This window comes from Mycteria americana, chromosome 12, assembly GCF_035582795.1.
Source record: "Mycteria americana isolate JAX WOST 10 ecotype Jacksonville Zoo and Gardens chromosome 12, USCA_MyAme_1.0, whole genome shotgun sequence".
Classification (NCBI taxonomy): domain Eukaryota; kingdom Metazoa; phylum Chordata; class Aves; order Ciconiiformes; family Ciconiidae; genus Mycteria; species Mycteria americana.
The window spans coordinates 2,840,367-2,864,473 of record NC_134376.1 but is presented as its reverse complement, the minus strand read 5'-3'; the positions used below and the strand labels follow the sequence as shown (position 1 = coordinate 2,864,473).

The following is a 24,107-nucleotide window of genomic DNA, read 5'->3' as shown; positions in this document are numbered from 1 at the left end:
TGGAAGTCTTACGGAAAGAACGAGCCGTTTATTTTGAGATTACCTATTGCAACGAAACGGGTCTTGCGCTCAGCCTCGTGGTGAGCTTTCTGCTTCGCAAGCACTTTGCAAGAAGTGTCAGAAGCATCAAAACAATTTACATTTTTCTACACGTCGCCACAAGCTTTGCAACTGAGAAGTTTCAAACTCATCATCAATCAACTGTTTCAAAATGAACCCAAGCTAAAAGCAGAGCCAAAGAATAAGAACTGAAAAAATGGTTTTGAGAGAGGGCGAGCTGAGACCATCTTCTTGTCGTCAGCTGAAACATTTACGGACTTCAAAGTTTCCAAAGACGTGAGACCAGTTTTCCTCCCAGCTGTTAGGATGTCTGCATGTCTGTCATCATCTCTGGGTTCTTCTACCCGACAGGAAAAGACAAGATTTCAGAACAGAACCAGGCTGCGATTTGCAGGTTCCCCGTACGGCCGACAGTCATTTATACTTTCAGTTTTAATCTGTTGCTTTCGGGATGCTCCTGTCCATCTCTAGAGTGGTGTCATGAAGGATGACCAAAGAGGAACGTACTCCATTTTGCAGCCTCGGGGCATTCGGTGCGGTACTAACGCATCACTTCAGGCACTAAGGAGCGTGTTGGATCGCGGCGGGAAGGAGGACGGATGTCTCTCCCACGCGGGGATCTGAACGATGTGCGGGAGAGGCAGCCTCCCAGCCTGTGCTCTGGTGAGTCACGGCCCTAGCAGGGCAAAGCCGAGGTGGTTGTTTGCTGTCTTCTCAAGAAGATAAACCTGTGCGGCTGAAGTCAAATCCATCATCGCCACATTTGACAAAATAAGGTCACGATAATTATCTTTAAGGGAAAAAACAGATGGCTAAAAACAACCTCTCGCTTTACCTCACAGGTCTTAAATTCTGAGCTTCATCCTTTTTGTATCTTTTTTTTAAGGCGTCAGATTTGACTTCACCACCGCCACGAGAGTTATATTTGCTTCTCCTCTGAAATTTGGCTCAAATCATTCTTTTCTCCAGATTGACGTGATCTTATTATAAGGAAATCCTTACCAGGTTTGTTTCCTTTCCTGTCGCACATTTGATTTCTCTGGTTTGGGGTTTTTTCTTCACCTGATCTCCAGTTTTGTGCTGGATATCTTCCAAACATAATCCCACACTGCTGAATTCACTGCCCAATTTTCTTGCAGTCCTCTCGGACTCCTTTCTCTCCACCCCTTTCCTGTTTTACTTCTTCTCCTGTCCTTTCTTGTCTGTTATGAGCAGACTGCAAATCTGAAACTCTCTTTATTCATGTACATCATTAAGGTTTCAGCTAACCACAGATACTGCAACCAAATACGTTTCTGCCACTTTTGTGAACTAACTTCACTAACTTTTTGAAATAAAATGTGGTGTGGGGGTATCAGCTCTAGGATGCCTGAATTTGCTGGATTGTTGCATCGTTTGCTTCTTTTTTTTTTTTCCCCCCTAAATGCGATTTCTAGCCAACAACTTGAGTAATAGTTCTTCATGAATCATGCAAGTGGCCACAATTTCTTCAATGGGTGCTTGGATTACAATAATGTAAAATGTGCAGAACCTGAACACTGATTTTTCACCCAGACTTTTTTTCCTTAAGTCACTTCTAAAAATAGGAAAGTCATTCATCTTAGGGAGAATAATGGCCTATAAAAATGTAAAGTAATTTCTTCGTATTTATGAATCCTTTCCCTTCTGCCCATTATGAATACCCCTCTTAATGAATGCTCTTTCTCCTTCATGGAGGTATTATCAGCAATTATGTCCTCTGGTTTTTATGTCCCAATAATGTAATCAAATGCTCTGTACTTTGTCCCCAGGTTATTGACTACCCACGCTCCTGAGAAGGGCTAAATAGCTTTTAGTCCCAAAGAGGATATATTGGCCCTGATTGCCTGGGGCTCTGGGTGAACGTGGGGTCTTCTTTAGACCATTATGTACATGCACAAACTTTAATCACTGCAGAGGAGACCCCAGAAACATTTCCCAGACCCCAGATGCTCTCTGCAGTGCAAAGTTTCTGTTCTGGTCACGTACAGGCTGGTTATTTATGACCTGCTGTCCAGTTAGACTTGCATTGCATTTCTGTTCCTCTTTGGCAGCACAAAGATGGCTTAAGAAGTGAATGAAAATTAAAAAGGACTTAATGAAAATGAAATTCAGGCCCTGAACACTGATATAAAAGGAGTATTAGTGCCTCCTCAGACTTGTACCTAGAATGAGGCACAATTATGAATAGAAAGATCCTTTCAAGTTATGACAGATTTGATGAAAGAACTTTCACTGCTGTCAGAAGGAAAGTTATTATGTTGCTGCTAATAAGTATTCATCAGGTTTCCAGGGAGCTGGATTACACCGAGTAATAAAAGGTGTGAATGATAGTTCTTTTGGGGCAGGTGAGAACTAGAAGAAAGCATCTCCCAAGAATGCCAGTACGATCCAAGTACCTTGCCCTGGACTGACACTTTTTTTTTTTCTTTTAATATTTTCTCAACTGGTCCATTTTGTGCCCGGTGAAGCCTTTGTAGAACTCCAAGGCAAGATCCCCTCTCTCACTCTGCAGATGGGACTTGTGTGTTCCTTGAGCTGTTTCTGAAAGCCAGGACATCTAGCTACTACCTTCCCCAACTATTCCAGGAATTAAAGCTGGTAGAAGGAGCTGTAAAAGCTGTTCCCAGCCTGAGGTCAACAAGAGTCCATCCAATTAATTGGGCTTTGGATAAGGTCCAAAAAGGCATCGGTCCAAAAATCTGTCTTGTATGAGACACCGCTGCAATCAGTAGAATGACAGTAATTATACATGGTATGAGGAGGCAGTTGCCTGTCCCCAGCTCCAGTCCCTCCCTAGGAAGGAGGCCGATGGGGAACTAGAGAAAACTCACCTCCTTTGCACCACCCGAAACGTTTTCTCTCTGTTAATCTCACCCAGTATTCAGGGTCTTTGGAGCTTGCCAGTAGCAGATGAAAAATTAATAGATGAACCAAAAAAACCTAGTGCTTGTGCAGAGCAAATCCCAGTTTAGTCTTTTGCAGCTATTTGGCTTTCCATTCTGCACATTGGAAAATAAAAATGGAAAGTATACACAGAAATTCGGCTGGGAACGGCACGTGGATACGATCAAAGCCACAAACTGCTTGGCTAGGTCACCTTGGAAAGAGGTTACCAGCAAGAGGCTGAGATTAAAGAGACAAATGCTTTTGATTTCTTTTAGTTTCATTTCCCTTCAGGTTATTCCTAAAAAAAAAAAAAAAAAAAAAAAAACCACAGGTTTGGGCTCTATATTTAAATAAAGTTTCATTTTCTGCATCTGATTTTGAATGTTTCAGAGTGGCGATGCAAGAAACAGTAACCAACAGAGCAGCACTTCGAGTCTTTTACCCAGCACCTTCTGCAAGGGCTGTTCCAATAGCAGCCAGGCAGCGAGGGGGCCTTGAGCAGAGCTTGCTCTGACAGCTTTAAGCATCTCAGCAGTTATTTTCTTTTGTTTACCTGGTGTCTCTTGTCAGATATTTCAGCCGTAGGTAATGAGAGACAAGGATTGCCTTTTCCATTGCTTGTAAACAGTACGCAGTGGGGCACCCCTCCTATCTGGAGTCTCCTGGTGCCACTACGAGATAAGCTAATAATTAATCAGAAGAAATGCACCTTGCGGTAACATTAACAGATGGCCCATCAGAAGCCCTGATTTGAATCATCGTGTTAATCATTTGTTCCTTTGCTCGGTCCAGCTGGCTCTGCTGAAGATGAGCCCTGTGTTTCTCCTGCTCTTGGTGTCCACCGCGAATGTCGGTGCCGTGCTGGAAAAGGGTCTGCCGAAACGGGAACCGCGGCGCCTCTCGTGCATGCGATGCTGCGGGCCTTCGGAGCAGCCCATCTCCATCGTCTCCTCACGGTACACAAGGATGAGCAGTGACCCTGCCTATTCGGTGCCCAAAGTCCAGCCCACTATAGATATCACCATCCTCAAAGGTGGGTAAAGCCGACTACTGTGATAACATCCTTTATCTTACTTGCTTACCCTCATTTTGCGAGCTGTGCTCCTCCCTACACTAAGAAACTCATCCACTTTATTTACCCAAAAGAAGGTCAAAGGACGGCATGGCACAGGCTGTAAATGTGTGCAAGTGAGAAGAGTTGGCAAAAGGCTCTAATCACTCAAAAACCAGAATCGCTAGAAGCTCAAGTTAGGTCACACTAAAAACCAGATGCAAATGTTATCACAGAATTACTAAACAGTAGAGTTAGAAACTAGTGAGAACTCACTTTTTCCATTGCACATTTTTTGTCTCAGTAAGGCAGGCAAAAATTAAGCCTGTAATACAGGAGATGTGCCAGGGACTCCGGTGAGCAGGGATATGCAGACCAGACAAACCCAACCACGTCTCCCAGGCCCAAATCAGACCTCAGCAAAATCTGTAGCTTTTCTTGCCCAAACCTCTGCACGAAGTGACGGGGTTCATGAATATGGATTCATATAACCAGTCTGGTCAGGCCATGGAGTTCCACTGTTGGACATGGAACATTGGCACCACAAGCTCAGTGGAGCCAAGCTTTCACCTGGCATTTTCATCCTTCTGAGAATTAGGAGGGTGCTGGTGTCTGACCAATGCTTCCAGATATCTGTGCTGGGAAAACAGTGTTTTAGCACAGCTGCTTTGCTGGTCATGTCCAGCAGGATGTGTCTGCAGCTTGGGCTTCACATGCTTGTGTTTGACAAGGTTTTCCTTTATGCTCGCAGGTGAGAAGGGTGAAATGGGAGAGAAAGGGTACCCTGGAGCAGTTGGGAAGGAAGGAGAGAGAGGGCTACGTGGCTTTAACGGACGGAAGGGACAGAAAGGTCAGCCTGGCCCACAAGGCCATTCCTGCAAGCAGCTCTACGCTGCTTTCTCGGTGGGTCGGAGGAAACCCCTTCATAGCTCAGACTACTTCCAGCACGTCACTTTTGACACCGAGTTCGTGAACCTCTACAAGCATTTCAACATGTTCTCGGGGAAGTTCTTCTGCTATGTGGCAGGAATCTACTACTTCAGCCTCAATGTCCACACCTGGAACTTCAAGGAGACCTACCTGCACTTGATGAAGAATGAGAAAGAGGTGGCCATCCTCTACGCCCAGCCCAGCGACCGGAGCATCATGCAGAGCCAGAGCCTGATGCTGGACCTGCAGGAAGGAGAGGAGGTCTGGGTGAGGATGTTCAAGCGGGAGCGAGAAAATGCCATCTATAGTGAGGAGTCTGATGTTTACATCATCTTCAATGGCCATTTAATCAAGCCAGCCATAGAGTAGCCATTCATCAGCTTTAGGCTCAAAGCTTTGGCAGATACATTAATGTCTTCCCTTTTAGAAATGCATATGTCTAGTTCTACTTGAAAGGATTACAGGCCTCCTGGCAAGGTTGTATGTCCATGCCAAGGACACCTGGGTGGATGGAGGTGACTGTGCTTCAAGGTGATGCAAGCTACACGAGTGCTGAGAAGGCTTCAGCCCTTACGTGCCCTGGAGAAGCACACAGAAGGCCCCAGTTCTGCAGCCCTGTACAGATCCCCAGTAATATCCCTGACGAGTTTGCCAAGTTGGTTGCAAAAATTTAACCTCTTTGCTCTGCTTTAGAGAAGACATTTTCATTATATTTAAGGGTCATCTTTGGATACCAGTTATCCGGGTGCTAGTTAAGGATTGTCATCCCTCCTACAACAATACTTGGGTACCTTTGCAGTGTGCAGTATTGCTAGTAAGAGCCCACACTCGCCAGCACCTACACCAGGTCTACTCCACTCAGGTGGGCAAGAATGCACCAGTGCTAAGAACGATATTTTGCACAGTACACTTACCCTAAATGATGTTTTTGTTCCATTTCAGGTAATATTACATTCTGAGAGCATAATGCTAGAATTAGATAAATAACAGCACATCGATCTGGCAAAGCTTTTTCAGAGGCACGTAGTTTTAAGTACAGCTGTAGCCACATGCTATAACTTTGCTAGACTTCTGTGGTGCCAGCAATACTTCTCACACAAGAACATCCAGCATGGCTGGGAACATGTGTATTTCCCAGTTTAAGGAAAATGGTGGGCCCTGCCTCAGGATCCAATTTCAGAGTGCTCATTGCCAAGCTGGAATTTGAGGCCATGCTCATGTCTGAAAAATACCATCTTGTAGCACCCTCATTTCTGGAAAGCAGAAAGAAACAGGGGGGAGGGGGGGGAAGAAAAAGGTGCTTTACTGCAAGCAGTGATATTTTAGGCAATTTTGGTTTTTTCCTAAAAAATTATTGATGTAACAGTGGAAAGGTACATCCCGAGCCATTTGTATGAAGGATACATGAAAAGTTCTTGCTAGGCAAACTGCTTCACTGCTGTACCTCGCCTATCCACAGCTGTTTGATAAAGTCGCTGAAATAAAGATATTGCTTTGAGTACCCTGGTTTTGTTCATCTTATCTCCTTATGCTTTTTCACAGTACAGGGCTAAGCACTAGACTGAACATCCAGACCCACATAATCATCTCGGGTGGCAGTTTTAGTTACTTTAAACCAAAGGACTCCAGAAACTAGGCTGACACCAGCTCCTCCTTGCAGGCCAGTAAACAGCTGCCGTCAAGCGTCAGGATGGGGAGACAGAAGTTAATGACCCCTTGCTGTAAAATAAATACCAAATCTTTTAAATCTCACAGTCTTCATGAAGATAGGAACTTTTAAGTAGCCTACCTGTGAAGTAAATGCATGATGAAAACGGGTCTACAAGCCTTGAAACATCGTGTCTGCTCCCGCTTCCATCGCAGCCTGCAACCCTGAAAAAGAAAAGTGGGAAACTTGCATAACTTTAAAAAAAAACACTCCCAAGGGCATTTTATGCAGACCCTCCCCTGCCCTGCTGTCAGCTATCCCAGCTGCTTAGGTCAGGCCATTGCACAGCATCTCCTTCCCACCCCCCTTCTAAAAAAGCTTCATAAGCGGCTGTTTCCATTGGGATGACAGCAAAAGCCCTAATGGCTGCGTTGCTTATTTGCAGCCGGTCACTTAGTCCTGAGAGCACTACCAGGGAGGTGCCAGCCCTGAGCAAACACATGCGCAAGCAGAAACCTTTCCACTGGTTTCAGCGAAGGCATTTGCAGACTGTTTTTCCCAGCCATGTACCCCTTTTAAGAGCTAAAATCTTTTTCCCCCCCCTTCCTTGGTCCCTAATTCTGAATCATTCCCCACCCGGACCTGGATTTTGCAGCTGCAGAAAGCCACGCTGCGGGTGCAGGGTACCACTGGCAGAGGACCTCATGAGATGCCTGTGGTGGAGCAGGGATTATTTTGCTGAGGCCGATGCGGTCGCAGGGCTGTCTAACATTCCTTATGGATCGAGCAGTTTCACCGCAGCTTTGGCTCACCCCCATCTGCAGTTCGCTGCATTGACTATAATTAAAAAGAGAAAAAATGATCCAGCCCTCTTAAAATGTCATGCCCAGCTGGAGTTATTGACAGCGCTTCATCCAGCACTGGAAAAAACACATCCAGAACATGTTTATGTTCAACGCACACTGATTTTGGAAAAGTTTCTTTCTACCAGGAAGCAAGCAAAAATCCATCCATCTATACCACTATATATGCATATCTTCATAACACCTAGACACACAGTTAGAGATAGGCTGATTATTGAAGCAACAGGACACATTCAAAATGCTCATGACTGATATGCCAGTGGCATAAGCAGGTAAATCATTAAAGCCACATTGGTTTCAGGTGCAGAATAACCTTTTGAGTAATAAAAAAGGTTATTGGGTTGCATACATTATTCAAATTAGTCATTTATTGCATCAGAGAACTAGAAGTCTCAACCTGCCGAGTTCTTTGGGGAAAAAAAAAGGAAATATCTAAAAAGCTTAATGTACAAAGGCATTCCTACAGCCACCTTTTAAATGCATCCATCAGTTTTTTCCAACTTCAAGTGCTGGGACAAGCATCCCTCTTTAGAGAAGTTTAATGAGCCAAATCCAAAGCACAAATATTTGAGATCTGCTCATCAACATACAGGCAGCCTGCCAGGGTCTCTCTTATAGGAAGAGAATGTAAGTCCCTTTTTTCCAGCAATATGTGGCTTGGAGACTAAACTTTGAAAAGAGCTCTTCAAAAGAGAACTTAAGAAGAAGAAAGTGGGGGGGTTTAAGTGCTGAAATCTAAATGAAAAGGGAAAAACTTAATTTGTATTTATTTTTCCAATTATTTCCCTAAATTGGCACTTTGTATTTCATGCTTCGAAATAAGTCAGCGGGGATCTGTCAGAATCTTTTTTCCAAATCCTTCGGTGAACAGTAGTACACAGAAATGACAAAGCTGCCTCAGCCGCCATAAACCCCGGGTGCATTTTATGAAGAAGCGTTAGCTCTCCCGTAGGTCCCTTTCACCCCGGAATCCTTGTGGAAGAGGAAGCCCTTGTGGTACCAGGCACCAATAAACCAATTTGCCAAAATAACCTTACCTGTCCTTGGGGCAGGGCCAGAAATAGGGGAAGCAGAGGAACCTGTCGAGATCATATACCAGGAGCTGTAAATGGAGAACGGGAGCCTTCTATAACACCAGAAAGATTATAGAAAACATCAGATGAGAGGCATCTACCCCCCCAAAATCTCTTCTGGTTGGCACAGGAAGATTAAAACAGGCTTTAAGACAACACACCCTCTGTTTTCTGACTGCAAATCTGTATGAGGTTTACACTTACTAGCCCAAACTTTGGCAATAGGGAGGAGAGAAACTCATCTAACACCTTCTCCTTCACGTCTTTGGCATCAGAGCCCCAGAAGAGTACCTCAAAATGAGAGAGCGTGCTGGGACGGCATCTGTCCTTGTACCAAAAAGGTGATGAATGGAAGAGAGCAAACAAATGACCTGCCCTTATCCGCTGGGGGTAGGGCAACATTTATGCTCAATATAAGGAAAAAACACTTCAAGTAGAAGGAGAATCAGACTCTGCAAGTGGCTGCAGCGTGAAGGACAACCTCTCCATCCCAGGAAGCCTTCGATGGCATCCTGGGATCTGCCAGGAAAGATAAGGGCAGCTCTGGCTTAGAGCAGAGGCATGCACCACATAGCTGCACAACCCCCTTTCAACCTTCTTTTCCTGTAGATTTAAGTTTCAGCTTTTTTTTTTTCATTGAGAAAAGCCTGAAAAAGCCACAAGAAATAGTTCCCACTAGAAATCCCCCTATGAAGAAGCTGAGCCAGGCCTGCTTTCACATTGCTTTAAAGATGCTTCAGCTGCAGTTTCCCATATCACAAACCCACACATAAGAAATCCTGCAGCACAGCTCAGGAATTACTGAGGATCTGTCTGCCCCACTGAATCCTCTGCTGAAGTCTGTCTTGTAGCTTCCAAATGTGCTCATTCACTACCCCTCCTTACGTGATCGCACTAAATGAAGCATCGCATTACGACCTTTAGGGTTTCTGCAGAGTCCTTACCTAGCTATATAATTGCTCTATAACTTGGTTTTGCTCATTTTCTCAGTTCTCACCTTGCAAGCGTAAGACAGGAAAAAAAAATCCTTATGCTTGCGTTCTTAACTTAAAAACACCACTTCTCTGAGTTCAAGCACAGAAGCATCTGACTTCTAATAGGCTCTGACCCTCTTTTCCCCTAGAAGCTCAAAAATGGAACAGACTTTCCTCTCTCTTCCTTCCCCTCCCCTTTCCCTTTCCTGAAGCAGAATTTAAGGGTGGTGCTTGAACTCTTCTTTATATGGAGAAGCAGCAAATTACGTGGAGCCCACCTGAGGCTGCCTTGCCAAGCTGAGGGGCCGTATAAGGCAGCAGTGGAGGCTGGGGTGCCTTTTGGGCTTGCTGGGGGAGGTGAGTTTCATGCAGGTTTAATGAGTGAGGTGCTGGGGAAAAAATTATAGATAAGAGTTTTCTTTTAGCATTTAATAGAGGATTAGAGAAGACACTACTTTTTTCATAGTACTCTGAATGTATTTTTTTTCTTCTCTGTTGTCTGTGATGAGCTGCAGCAGTGCTCGGTGTGAGGCTGTTGTACAGGGACCCTCCTTGGGTCCTGTTGCAACTTCTTCACTGACCTAGCAGAAAACCTGGCTCTTAAAGAATTTAGTGCCTTTTTTGTGCAGTCCCTAATGCTTTAACTACTCAGAAATACTCTCTTGAAAGAGGTGTTAAAGGGCTTATAATCCTGGCTGTGACAAACAACCAGTGTCCAGGTTAATAGCTCTTACAGTGCTATTAGAGCTCATTATACCTGGCAGAGCTGGTGACTGGGCTGGTGCTTAGTGCTTTTGATGCCAAATGGCATCAAGGAAACGAAAACCTCTGTGTGCTCCCTGTTTTCTCTCCTAATTATTCTGTTCCTGTATGCTTGCTTCTGGTCAAACCCTGCTGCTCTGTACTGTCAGCCTCGCCTAAGTTGATTAAACTTCTGAACTCTGAGATCATTGACTCCCTGAGATTGTTCTGGTGAGCTGCAAAGCAGAAGTCATCTCCTTTAAGAGAGCCCTTCTTACAGCACTTTGTAATTCTCAATAAATAGAGCAGCAGGTGAAGATTGGGTCTTCATCTTGCTGGAGGTTTAGCAGTTAATCTGAAGCACAGTTAATTGCCTTGCTTGCACCCCTATGGTGGTAATGAGTAGCCAAAGCCAGGTGAGAAGAGGACCTGGGAGGACTGACACTGTCCCCTGAGCTAACCACTAAAGCAATCTGGCTCCTGCGCTCTCTCCTGCTCACCATGTGCTTGTCCTATGCTGGAGAGAATGCACTCATCCTGCTGCTCCCTGCTTTACAGAGCAGCTTTACAGAGCCAGGGTTAGGGTTGCTAAGCCTGCAGTCTTGCTCTGTGCTCCGTCTTTCAACTGTGCTCTTCAAAGATAGCATGATTCCTTGATTTGATTGCAGCCCGCAGCAATAAGCCATCCCTTAGTAACTGCTGTAATCGCACTCCTCTTCTGGCAGATCATAAGCTTAGTAAGGGCTGTGAGCTAGGGTGAATCAGGCTTTTCCCAGCCAAACAAGACTGGTAAAATCCCTATTCTGTCAACTTTCACTCAAAATGTTAAATCCCCCTAAACTCTAGCTCTTGGCATGTTTTTTCTGCCTGTAAATATTCAGAATGGGACCTGACAGCAAACACGCTTCTCCCCAGCAGCAGTTTAGTGTTGCTCCTTCGATCCCACGTTGGGCATGCTGCGTTCGGGCGGGCCGTGCTATGCTCTGAGCCTGTTCAGGCACTAAGCAGTTTGCTCTGAGCATGTGCTGGACCCTTTTGGAAGCCTGATTACCCTCTTCATCCCTTTTGAAACCTCTCTTCAGGTAACCAAATCTTAAAAGCAACGATCACATGAAAACTAAAACCTGAAAAATTCTTCCTGGGGATGCCGGACCATCTATGGTGTGGGTGTGAGCTGCAGGTGTGTGGCACCTCTGACACTCGGTGCTTAAATATCGGCTGCTCAGCGGATTAGCTGGCATTGCAAATATGTATTGCCTCGCTGCATCCTGCCTGCTCTGCTCAGGGTGCTCACCTCCCTCTGTCACAGGGATGCTACAATCTCTTGCAGCAGGGGTACCCAACACATCCTGCGCTCCCATCTTCCTGCAGCCCTTTTTTGGGGTAAGGAGGCTGTTTGTGGTGAGGTTTCATGCCTCCTCACTTTCTGGAAGGATCCTTCTCTGTCGGTCAGGGTAAGAACAAAAAGAACCTCTGCCTTCGGCAAACTGCTTTCTTCCTCCCAATAAGGAAACTTTTATTTTACAACAGGAACAAGCAGATAACATCAATGCAGATAAGGAAACCAGGCAACAAATAAGGCTAATGGGTTGCGTTTGGATGAGTTGAATGGAACTTAATGATTCTAGTAAGAACCTATTCACTAACAAAGATGTAAAGTAGCAGATAAAATGCAGGAGATAGAATAGGAAAGTGTTAAAACAAATAGAAACCACTTACAAGCCAGGGAGCAATAACACAGCTAAAAGGCTGGAGACTTTGGCCTGCAGATGCTATGCAGACATCGGCTGCTTCCCCACCCCTTGCCCTTCAGTCTGCTGGGGTAGGAGGTTGGGGATGGTGTTTCCCAAACCGCTGGGGCTGTGTCCCCAGGCAGAGCAGCAAGGGGTACCCCAGGACAAGCTGGGGAGCCCCTGATCCTCCCCCCCCCATGAGCTGCTCAGGGGGAGGTGGGACACGGCGGGGGGGTTCCCTGTTCTTGCTCCACGCTGTGCACCCTGGCTCTCCCTGCCAAAGCCTGGTGATGCCTCTTTCTCCTCCTGCACCCTCATTTTCCATGGTGGTTTTAGCTTTCATGGCAAAGGTCTGAGCAGCAGCATCTGGAAACTGCAAACCTGTGTCCTCTCTCTGCCAGTTCACGCTGCCTGGCTCCTCAGCACCTTTTCTTTGCCTAATTTTGTGAGATTTTATGTGCCTAACCAGGTCTTCAGTTAGAAGTCCCCTGGTAAAAGAGTTCCATTACTGTCTGACTATAATGGGGCAGGACCTGTCTTGTGGGGAAAGCCCAGAGCTGGTTATTTGTGTCCTCGCGGTGCTGGATTTGGCCACAGCAGAGCGGTGGGCAGAGTTTTTTCCCCTCTGCCAGCACCGGCTGCGGCTCAGGGACTGGCAAACAGGGGGGATGAGCTGGTGGAGCCCCTCGGGTGCTGCGGTGGTGGAGGCTTTGCATCCCCCTTCCCAAATCTTCCCGAATCCGGGGAAGTTTTCTTGACGGCAGCTGCACTTCATGCTCCAGCCAAAAGCTGCAGCGGAGGATGATCTGGGCACCCCGACAATTGCTGCCATACATTGGGCATGACAACCTAATGCTATTTGCAACTTGTTTCTTCCAGGGAAAATTGCATTAAAACCAACTCACGAAGAAATTGCTTCCTCTCTCGGTCGTGGAGGGAGCAGACACGTTTTTGCTGGCTCAGGGGCCTGAACGTTGCAGTGTGAGCAAGTGGCAGATCTCCTCCTGCCTTTGCTGTTGCGAGGCCATCGAAGGAGCAAAACTTCTGTTGCAGGGAACAGAGGAATTGCCACTGGCTTTGGTTTTTTGCTAATGCAAAATGCCAGCACTGCACGGCTGCCTGCGCGTACCCAGGGAATCACATCGCCCTGTTTCCAAGCAAGGAAGAATGCAAATCAATTACTCGACAAGGTCATTCTTCCCTCTATGTCTCTGTCTGTGCTTTTCATCCCTTTTAAGGCAGAATTCTGACTCTCCTGTTGATTGAAAAGGCACCTGTACAGTGAAGTGTAAATCACAGGCTGCGGTGTAGATCTCGGATGGCAGGTCCAGACAAGCATTAGTGTCCAGGGAATTAAACAGCGTCTGCCTGCTTTTTGGGGGTCTGCCACTCTTATTTGCAGTGCCTGGATCCCATTGATAAGAATTTCTCTGAAGTGGCCTGGGTGAGAGTCCCCATTGGTTTCGCTTTCAGTCCTGGGTAAAATCAAGGAGGGAAAAACTCAGAAGGTGCTCTGGAGGGAAGGAAAATGCCAAGACTTTCAAACTTCAGTAAAAAGCTTTGAAAACACACAACTGTGAACAAATGCAGGTTCTGCCCCTGAAACCTGCTCCTCTCCATAGGAAAAGCTCCCTCAGACCACACGCTAATGGCAGTTGTTCCCCAGGGTGGAGAAACGAGCTGACAGCAGCATAACACTGCTGCGGTGATGCTTGCTGTGTGCAAGACTTGTCGTCTGCTATTTTTAAGATCTAACAAAATACAAAAGGAACTGCTGGGATAGGTGATGTGGATGCCAGCTCCTCCTTGCTCTCTCCCGCCATGCTTTCTGTGCCCGTTTGGCAGCGGTGCTGCATGACTTGGCTTTATTATACATCGCAGAGAGAGAGTGAGTCTTGCTGCTCTCCTGGGAATGGAAATACAGGGCTGGGAGGAGTATGTAATGAAGGAAACATGAAAAAACCTCCCAGGCACATTTAATTTGGGATGCTACAACAACTACATTGAGTCATAGGGGTTCCTTGCACAACCTTAGCTCTAACAGTGGATGTGACTTTAGTTGCTCTCCGCCACGCTAAAACAGGGACACTTAAAATAGACCCAAGCAGCTAATGTATTAAACGACGTCATTAAGAAACAGAAGAGCTTAGTGTTCTGAAGACCCCAAGTGAGAGTGGATCAGGGCTAAGAAGGGGTATTGGTGCACTCGGGTTTTCAGCGAGGGCTCCTCCCCAGCCCTGCTCCCTTTTGTGAAGGCTGAAGGAATGGCTGGTGCGGGTTACACAGCTCAAATATTTGAAGAAGTTGTGACTCAACCCGATATAATCCCCAGTCGCTCCCCTAGCTATACCCCTGAGACCAGAACAAAGTAAAATCAAGCAGATAGTGGGACCCTGGCCTGAATTTAGCAAATTCATGGAGCCTGGGTCGTAGAGCCAGCACTGCCTGTACTGGTCACGCCTGGCCAGTTACTGGAGATGATTCAAGTTATTGTGTCCTGGGGATTTCAGGTTTTTAGTGACTGGTCTCCTAATGGTTTGCATGTTAGCAAATGTTCGATTGCCAGTGTCCCTGGTGTGGCTGTATTTTGTGCTGAGTATCTCCCAGTGCTGGGCTGTTTCACCTTGGATGATTCTGAAGTGGAGCGAATAGCGTTTATTTGGTATATTAACCTCATCTAATTGAGTCTCTCTGCTCATTAAGAATAGCAGTTACAATTTATCAGCCATAAAACCGCCAACCGCATTTGCTTAATTACTGCGATGTCATTTGTTAGGGGCTTTGGGGAAGAAAGCAGTGGGTGTTCGGAGCTGACGGATACCGCACACTCCGTCAAGCCGAAAAGCTCCTTCCCCACTGATGCCCTGGGCAAAGCAGTTTGCCCACTTCATATGGCCTGCGATGCTCTTCTGCCCATGCAAAGCGATTTAGCTTCTCAGCACCCGCTGCCTTCATTGAGAATTGCCTGGCTCAAAGTCAATCTGCAGCATCTCAGGACAACCCCGTGACGGGCAGGATAAACAATAACTGGGTGATCTGTCCCCAGAATCGGCAGCGGCACGGGCATCCCTGCTGGTTTGCCGTGGCTTGCTCACCTGCAGCAGGAGCCGTTGTCTCAGGGTGCCTTGGGGCTGCCCCTCTCTTGGGAAGCGGAAAGAGCTGTGCCGGTGCCGCAGGCTGAACCTGCAGCGGTGCAACGGCCTCTGAATCACTGCACCGACTCATGGCCTGTCTCTCTGCTGAACTAGTGGAAAGGAAAATACCAAAAGCTTTTATTATTAGGTGGCATTCGTCAGAGGCAGAATGGCTTTGCAAGTCAAGTATTAGGTCTTTAAAATGCAGAAAGAGCAATGGCACTCCATATAAAATTCCCCAAATGCTTTTAGTTTCACACTGAACAATACCCTGTGGCACTAGATAAAATATTGTTCCAAAGTAATTTATGAGCTGAATAGGATCCTGCTATTATTGACGTTAATTGCAGAATTCATCTCTCTCTGCCTGGGATCCGTTTTGGATCCTTGGGAAGTGCCCTGTAACCTCTTATCCCCAGCCACTGGCTTGCAGCCTCAGCCAGTTGCTGTGTAAAAGGAGTTTGTGTGTTCGCTTTTGTAACCAAATTATATATAGCACCACTTTTCGTGCCAAGTGGCTTCTGCACAGTAAGCCCTGATGCAAAGAACTATTTGAAAAAGGCCTTTAGAGAATTTCAGGTGCGATAGTACGTCACAAGCCGCAGAGCAAAGAGGTACTTTCCCGGCCTTGTGCTGCGGGAAGAGTTTCTTTCAGGCTTCTTGAGCTTGCTGTGACTGTCACTCACAGGAAATGACACTTGCTAAATTGTCAAGTGCCACAAATTTATGCTTTCATTTCCCTCTGAAATGCAATTTGACTGGAAAAGTATCAGTGAAAGCCTGCATATGTGAGCTCCTATTGTACTCCTCACTTTGATGCTTACACTCACGAGAACTTAGCAATAACAGCAAGTTTTATTCTTTATCACTATTAAGACTCAGACCTGGGGTGCAGCCAAACAGGACAAAATATCCCAGCTAAAATGATGTATTTAACACCAAAGAGGCTACACTGATTTATTGGTGAGAATACCAAAAAACAGTGTTCAAACCGGAACGTTCACAGAGTAATTCATGCCCCCCTCCCATTCGGCTAAGCCCAGTTGACCACAGAGCCGGCTATTCCCGCTGCTGATTTGAGCCCGAGTGAGAAGTGTAGGTCTGTGCCGAGCTGTCCCCAGCCTGGTTAACCACTGCCACATCAAGAAACCAGTTCAGAGGAAGTTTTAACTAAATTTTGCAGAACCTGCATCTTTCCTTTCTGTTTTTGTCACACTAAAAATAAAATAGCTAGTACCTGTTGAGAGGTGTCCCATGAAATACGGGCTTTCTGCTCGCCGAAAGCCCATCCCTGGACCAGCAGGATCCAGCATCCAGTGCCCAGCGTGGCCTGGGTGACACATACGTACCCCAAGCCACCGGCCAGGGTCAACGGCACACTCTGCTCAGTCTCAGCCAAACAGGATTTAAACATCTCGGCTATGTGTCATACGCATCTCGGTTACTTTTTATGATTTATCACGATCTTCCTCAAACTAAGATCTCCTCAGTCCCGGGGTGAATCGGAGAGCTGGTGATGCATGGTCAAAAACCTTGAGAATATCGGGGGTTTTTTCATCTTGATGTGCAGGATATGCTGCGCTTTGGAATTTTTGAGCATTTTAATTAGATGATTAGGATCAGCCTCAGCTTTCTAGTTGCACCTTTTAAGGGCTGGGGAAGGAGGATGGTTGGAAAAGGGGGAAAAAAGGAAGACAAACAGCTTTGTGTATGGGCTTTTCATACAATTCCATTCTCCACGCTCTTTTTTAGTGCTTTCTGGAAATTGCAAATGCTTTTTGCTAAGTGCATCTCTGACAATGCTGGCTCCTGCCCACTGAACAATATGGAGGTGTTTTAATATCCTATTGGAAAATTTCCCGAGGGATTCACAAAGGCTTAAATCCACCCCCGTGCAGCCAGCCGGCACCAGGTCCATCACTGTGAGACATGAGTGGTTCATAGACTTCACTCTGGCCTCTTGCACAGCAGTGAGTTTCACCTAAATGCACTGCCTGAAGTGATTTGTGACTAAATTCATGCTGGTTTTAGCTGGTATCTATCATGCTAGCTACCGGCATTGCAGAACCTGGTCAGGGATCCCAGACTGGGAGGCAGGGTTGAAGTTACCCTGCCAATAAACCTCTCTATTTCAGGGGTGCAGAAACCCCTTATTCACATTGCTTGGCTTGGTCTGTACGTTCCAGCTCAGCTCCACTCTTATATCATGGCTACATCAGGTCAGAAATGCGATGCAATTGCTTTTCCCCCACACATAAGATTTTACAGGTGTTGGAGAAATCCAAATACAGTTTGGGGACATGAATTTGTTCTATGTAAATGACTTTGCTGCACTGATTCCTGCCTGGAGTATTCGGGCACGTGCACGCCAGAAAATAAAATATTTGCAAGGCTGAGGTGTGAGGCCCATCAGACCTCTGTCTATCACCTGGCATATGGGACTGGATTCACACATGTGGCTACAGAAAGCGAACGCAGCCTGTGGTGCGAGGCTTAATCGCAGTGCAGACAGGAAAGCAGAATGATCGCGTTAATTCTGGAAGCCACACATTTAATTCCCCCTGCCCATGGGAGCTACTGTCATCACATCTCTTCGGAGCCGGCATTTCTTCTCGTGACGTGACACTGCTCTGGCGTGCGCTGCCTGTCTTTGTTCTGCTTGTTTGAAGCAGCAGTTTTGCAGAGAGGCCAGGGTGAGACACGCACGCTCTGTCCTGCTGTGCAGAGCTGCTGCAGCCCCGGAGTGTTAGTGATGGCCATGACTCACACATCAGTCTGAGACTGGTAGGAAGAGCCTGTGCAATGAGTCATGTTATTAATTTGAGTAAATATGTTTCCGTTGATCCCACTCATTATTTTGTGGTGGCTAGAGGTTCATGGGTTAGATACCCATGATGGCCAAGTAGAGAGCGAAAGGTGCTGTCTGCTGGAGAGGTGGTGAACTTGGATGATGGCCCCAGACTCCTGAAGCCTTGGACTCCTAAAGCCCAAGAGCCCTTCATCTCCACCTTGGTTTTGTTGGTGCTCTCTGGGCGTGTTGTTAACTCCCAGGGCAGGGACACAACACACTTTTATTTCAGATTTCAAGGCGGCAAGAGGATGTTATGCTGGGAAAAGCCAGGAGAGGCATAAATTAATTGAGACCTTGGGAGGGCAAAAATATTTTTCTCCAGACTCTCCACAGAAAGACATGGTGGGTCTTGCCCCTGAAGCACTGGAAGGGGAAGCCCAAAATCTTCCTCTGGAGTTTCGAAGTGGGAAAGCCGATGGCAGATGCTCTGGACCAGTGATGGCTGCACACCCGGACCTCCCATCCAAGCACTCTTCACTTGCACAAGGAATATAAAACCCAGATCCAGACTTTGCACCTCACGCTGCCTGGCAGGGGGACAGCTTAACTATATGAAAAGGTGCAGTGAAACACTTGTCCCTGGTGGTCATTCCCAGACCACGGCTGTGCTGCAGGTCCAGGACTGAGCTGCGTGTACATTTGCAGCGCAGGGGCTGTGGAGTCAAATTCAGATGCAAACTTATCTGTTGGCCCTACCTCACCTCACCTCACATCACTAGAGGCCAGGACTGTACATCCCCTGTAGCACCCACTTCTTTTAAGGGCTATTGCTTTTCCATTACCCATATTGGAAAAAACCAAAACACTACCGCAAGTCTGAAGGTTCATCCTAGGAAATGGAGAGTAGGCTAAGGGAACAGGACACATTTGATGTTTGGGACGACTCAGTGCTCGAGGTCAGAAACCTGGATCGAGAGCTTAAAGGCTCAAGATATAGATGGTAAGAGAGCAAGTAGAGAAAGGTTTCACCTTTAGTGACTTTTCAGGGAAAGATTAAGAGATACAGAGGATTAAGTGTTATGAGATTACAGCAGGAAAGAGAGAGAGAACACAGAAACCCCAGAGCACCATCCATCTCATAGCAACAAGGCTGGATTTAGATGGAGTTATTCAAACAAGACAAAAATGTGCAGGAATAAATGTGACATGAAAACAAAGTGCAGGTTGAGGTGACCAACTAAGACATTTCGGGTAACCGAGACGGTGGAGCTGGATAAGCTGTTCTGGGCACAAACCAGAGTAGTATAAAATGAGCAACTTTTGCCTTCTTTCTGGTTGCAGAAGGTAACGGGCGGTTAGGAGGACCAGGGGAAAGGCACCGTTTGCACATGCTAGAAACACGGCCTTGCAATTTTTAAGGGTGCTGCTGCATGTATCAAGGCTGTGCCAGGACCACGCATCGCAGGAAACATTTGGATCCCAGTGATAACGCGGTCCCTGGGGCCACCAGCGCGCAAAGCCTCAGGGAATGGAGATCTGCTTTTAACAGATGGTCTCTTAGGCTTGCGGTAGTCCTAGGAAGGTTTGCCTTAAGGCACACATAAGCAATATTGATTTTGGAAGTTAGACTACATTTAGCTGCAACTCAAAGAGGGAAGGAGTAAAAATAAGGCTCTGCTCTTACTCCGATGTAAATCCATCGGTCTCTGGATATACTCCTGCCTCAGGCCCCGATCCAGAGACGTGCCTGGGTATTGCCTCCCTTAGAGAGCAACCGGAGAGAGATCCTGATGCCAGTGGAGCCAGTGGTGACCCTGCTGACACCCAGGAGGCCAGACGTCACTGGAGAAGCACATTAATCCCAGGTCACTCCTGACCCCTCTGAGATAGCCGCCTGGAAGCTGCCATTTGGAATTGCTGCGTTCTGCAAATGCCACTTGTACGAACCGAACGTGTGACTTTTCCCCTCACTTACACCCATTTTTGTTGGAATAAAAAGCGGTACACTTAAGAATGGTGCTCCATTATCCCAGCTGCTGCCTGTTTTACTTCTGCACACGTACTTCAGCAAAGCACTTTGGCATCCAGCAGTTGAAAATCTGTTTATTGAGAGGTCTGCATGAATCTCAATGAATATTCATAACTGGGGACTTAAACAGAAATGGCAACAAGCAAATATATTTTGCAACCTTGTGAAGGTCAGATGGGCACAGGGCAAGGTTTCCTTGACCTTCATGTGCAGGTGGGTGTTTGTTTTCAGTAGCGCAGCGAGAGAGCTAACATTTGTAATACTTTAATGAATCAAAGGGTTGGCTAAGAAAGGAGTATTTAAAGCTGAATAGGAAGTTTTAATTTGAAGAATTGTCTGTCGAGGTATTAAAAATGTCAGTCAGTCCCTCAGGCTTAGTGACTGGATTTGAAATGTGTAAAAAAAATAACTGCATTGGGGAGTGTCACTTCTGTCTCTTGCTTTCTGGGAATGGCTGGCTGGGAGGACAGATTTTCATGTGAATTTGTCAGTCTTTGTCAAAGCATGACATGTTTTGATGAAATGTGTTCAGAGATGCTGTCAGCCTGCCTGGCTCCTCAGAAATCCACCGCCAAGCTGCCGGGGAAACCCGTGTCTCCCCAAGAGCAGTGTATAGGCTTTGGAGAAAGAGCAAGGGGAGCTTTTGAAAGCACAACTCAAGTCTGAGAAAAGTCTTCTTGAGATGAGGAGAGGATCCCATGGGGCAACGGCTGCACGGCACCGGGGGTGATGGTCTGCAGGAGCCATGGAGGAGACCTGCGAGGAGCAGAGCCGCTCCCGGAAAAAAAAAGCCCTGGGCTAGAAAAGAGCTGCCAAATTTACACTGAACTGCTTTATCTGGGCCACGCTGGGGAGATGATGCCTCAGAACCCACCAGGGCTGACCCAGGGACTGGATTCTCCCTGGGGGTGGGAAGCGGACCCTACGTGCGCTCTTGGCTGCAGCTGCCACTGGGCTTCCTCCTCTAACCCCAGCTGGGGACAGGCATTCGTTATGAAACCGAATTCCCCAGACAGTTGTTTGTTGGAAAGGTCATTTGGCTGTCTTAGCTGAAAATTGATGCATTGAAAGCTTTCCTAAATTTGCTCATTAAATATGATGCATTGCAACATTATCAACAAAAATGTTGGCAGGCAGGCTTCTCGCTGGAACATCTATTTTCCAGCAACTGTGGTCCCAGTCCTGACCCAGGGGTAGTGGGAGTAGAGGTGGGGTATGTCTGGCCCCTGTTCAAAACCAGAATCCAAAATGATACCTTTTCAGACCAACCTTCTTTGCAAATTCTTGTAGTACATAGATCCAAGGATGAGAAGAATAGAAGAACAAAACGTCAAAGTTGCAGGAGAGATGATGGAGCTGGGGGAAGGTGCGGGAATGCCTGTGGGTGTCTCTGGGACTGGGTCTGACCTAAAGGAAAGGCAAAGCAAGTGCAATCAAGAAGAAATTTCCTGTCCCTAGAAGAAAGACCTCGGTTCCCTGCAGGACATTACTGCTCCTGCCAGGAACTACAGGGACTGGGGCACGTTCCGTGATGTGAAGAGCCCTCCAACCCACGCACGGTCCCTGGCAATCCTGCCCTTCTTTTTTAGAGACATTTAGCGGTCGCGTGCGGTCGTGTGTGTACATCAGACATTTCCACGACTGGCATTTCAGATATCGCTGTCGTCCCAAGAGGACCATTGTGTTTGAGACCGACTTCCCAGCTCTCGCCATCAGCTCCCCTCCCGGGCGCAGCAGCAGCTGGCGAGCGAAGCGGCGGCATTACAAACGGTGCCCCCGTCCCCTCTCCCCTCCGCCAGCCTCTCGTAGCAATTTGTCAAAGCAGCATGAGAGTCAGAAGCAGCGCTGAAACGCTTTGCGCTGAGATTTTCAATTAGGGAACACAAAAGCCTGTTTAATAAACTCTTAGAGGCTTGTTAGCTGAGACATAATTAAGATTAATGTTGACTTGGGACTAGAGGAAACAGGGCTGAAAGTGAATCAAAGGGGGGCAGACAGTTTCCACCATTAGGATAATGCAAGAATGAGCTTCCTCCCTGCAATAGCAGATGGTATCAGGTGCATTGCTATGCCGGAGGGAACCCTGCTTATATTTCCCTATTCTCTTAGAAGGCAGACATTATAAAGGGGTAAAAAGTGGTTTTCTTCCTCTTGTTCCCCAAAACGTGCGCTCAGCCCTTGCACAGGCAGCTGTTTTCACAACAGCCTTGCACACTCAAAGCTCAGGCAATAGCAGGTTTGGAATAAAACTCCACGCTGTGGGTTGCCAGCGAGCCGGCTGTTGGGCCGATTGATTTCTGATGCTTCCCTGAAGCCGTGATTGCTGGTAGGAAGGATGGCAAAATTAGGAACCCCGGCACACAAGCACAACTACTGCCTGTTTTGCCAGGCTGGTCTCACCCCTGGCTCAGGCAGCAGCTGGGAGGGGGCAGCCCCACACAAGGGTGGGACAGACCGAGCCAGCAGCCCTGCACGCACAAGGGCACGGGGCAACAGGACTTCTGCATTCCCTGCTTCGATCTCAGTTTTATCGGCCTGTTTTTCGGGTATCTCGCTATTCCCTTCAGGTAAAACTTTTTTTGGATCATTCCAGATATGATCAAATTCTATGGAGGAAGGAGAGGAATAATCTTTGCTAATGCAACGCCGTGTTTTAATTCTTTCCCATACATCTTCGTTTATTAAAGTCCTTTTTCTGTCCGAGGCAGAAGATGTTCCTGTCTGAATTCATAAATCAAGCCAGGAGAAGTGGGTGGTAAAATCCACAGGCAGTTACACACCAATGCCAGTGAAACAGCCCTGTTGCTCCCTCCAAGCTGGGTTTTCAGGCATCGTCTGGCCAGCCACGCGCTGCACTCTCCAGATGACTCCCATGCATGCTGAGCTGTCTGTGGTTTCACTGCTGGGTATATACACCAAAAAACAGACCAAAACTCAGGGGTTTGCAAATTGAGTTCCCACTTGTGAGCATCGAGAAACATATCAACACCCCCTTCAACAGCCAAGCGCTCACTCTGGCAATGCTGGCGGGGAAGGATTGCCTTCCCTGCCCCAAATCTGGTGCCCAGAGGCTGCAAAGCCCCTGTCTCGCCAGAGGTCACAGAAAGGCATCAGAGAAAAAAGGAGGGACGGGCCGTTTGAGAGATTCCTAGGAGAGACCAGTGCAGATGAGGTGTAGGATGGTACAACCTGGGACAAGGCGGGAGGCAGCGGCAGGGACTGGGAAAAAAAAAATTCAACATGGGCACCTATTCTCCCTGCAGAGCGGCAAAATCCGGGATCATGAAGCAGAGCATGGGAGGGAGAAAGAATTGAGGGCCAGGGTGCAGGGAAGCACTGTGGGAGGAGTGGATGGGCGAAGGCAGGCATGCACCAAGGGGGATGCTGGAGTAAGGGGGACACATCCCAAAATGACAACTGAGTTGCACCCCTGTCAAATCCTGAAGTCCGCAAAAGTCCTCCTGAGGAGGTGGGAACTGTTAAAATGTTGGCTCCCACACGACCACCCCAACCCTCGCAAATCTCTATGGAAGATAGCCCCCTCGCTATTGAGTTGTGAGGCAGAGGGCTTTAGTCATTTTTGTTGTGTTACCTAGAATCTCAAGACAAGCCTCATCATAAACTATGCACATACAGCAGGAGCTGACGGAAGGTTACTGATGTTAATCACAAGCTATGCGGAGACAGGGAAGAAAGAGATGAAAATCTGAAATGCGTACAAGCCACAGGCGTCCTCAGAACTGCCTGTCTCGCTGCCGTTCCCCGTCCCTCATCCCATGCTCTTTCATTTCCATCTCTTTCAGGTAAAGACGAAATGCTTTTTTATGTTGGCTAAGTGCACAAATACAGCAGCCCCGCTCTGCTCTCCCGGGGTGCCCTGCTTCTTCCGTCACCTGCTGCTTGGGGTCCCACTCTGCGTTTGTGCAGCTCCTAGCACGAAGGAGCACTATTCTTGGTGCGCAGGCACTACAGCAATGAGCGTGCTCAGTACTAGCTGGCTTTTCACTAATATTAGTGAAAAATAGTGCTGTAAATCAGTATTTACACCAATATTGACCAGAAATGTAAGATTGCTGTCATGGGGCAGCCAAGCTGGATTTACATGGCTGTACTTGCATGAGGGCAAATTTAGGCTTTAGATAGGGTGGTACAACGATACCAGACCAGTTTGCA

At 47.1% G+C, this 24,107-nt stretch overlaps 1 protein-coding gene across 1 annotated transcript; it reads left to right on the top strand.

Annotated features, from left to right (window-relative positions):
- The first annotated feature begins 659 nt into the window (after positions 1-659).
- On the top strand, positions 660-5,317 carry C1QTNF8 (C1q and TNF related 8). The gene is made up of 4 exons (XM_075514660.1): positions 660-723; positions 947-1,035; positions 3,760-4,000; positions 4,770-5,317. The coding sequence occupies exons 1-4, from the start codon at positions 660-662 to the stop codon at positions 5,315-5,317; spliced, it is 942 nt and encodes a 313-aa protein (XP_075370775.1).
- The last annotated feature ends 18,790 nt before the right edge of the window (positions 5,318-24,107 follow it).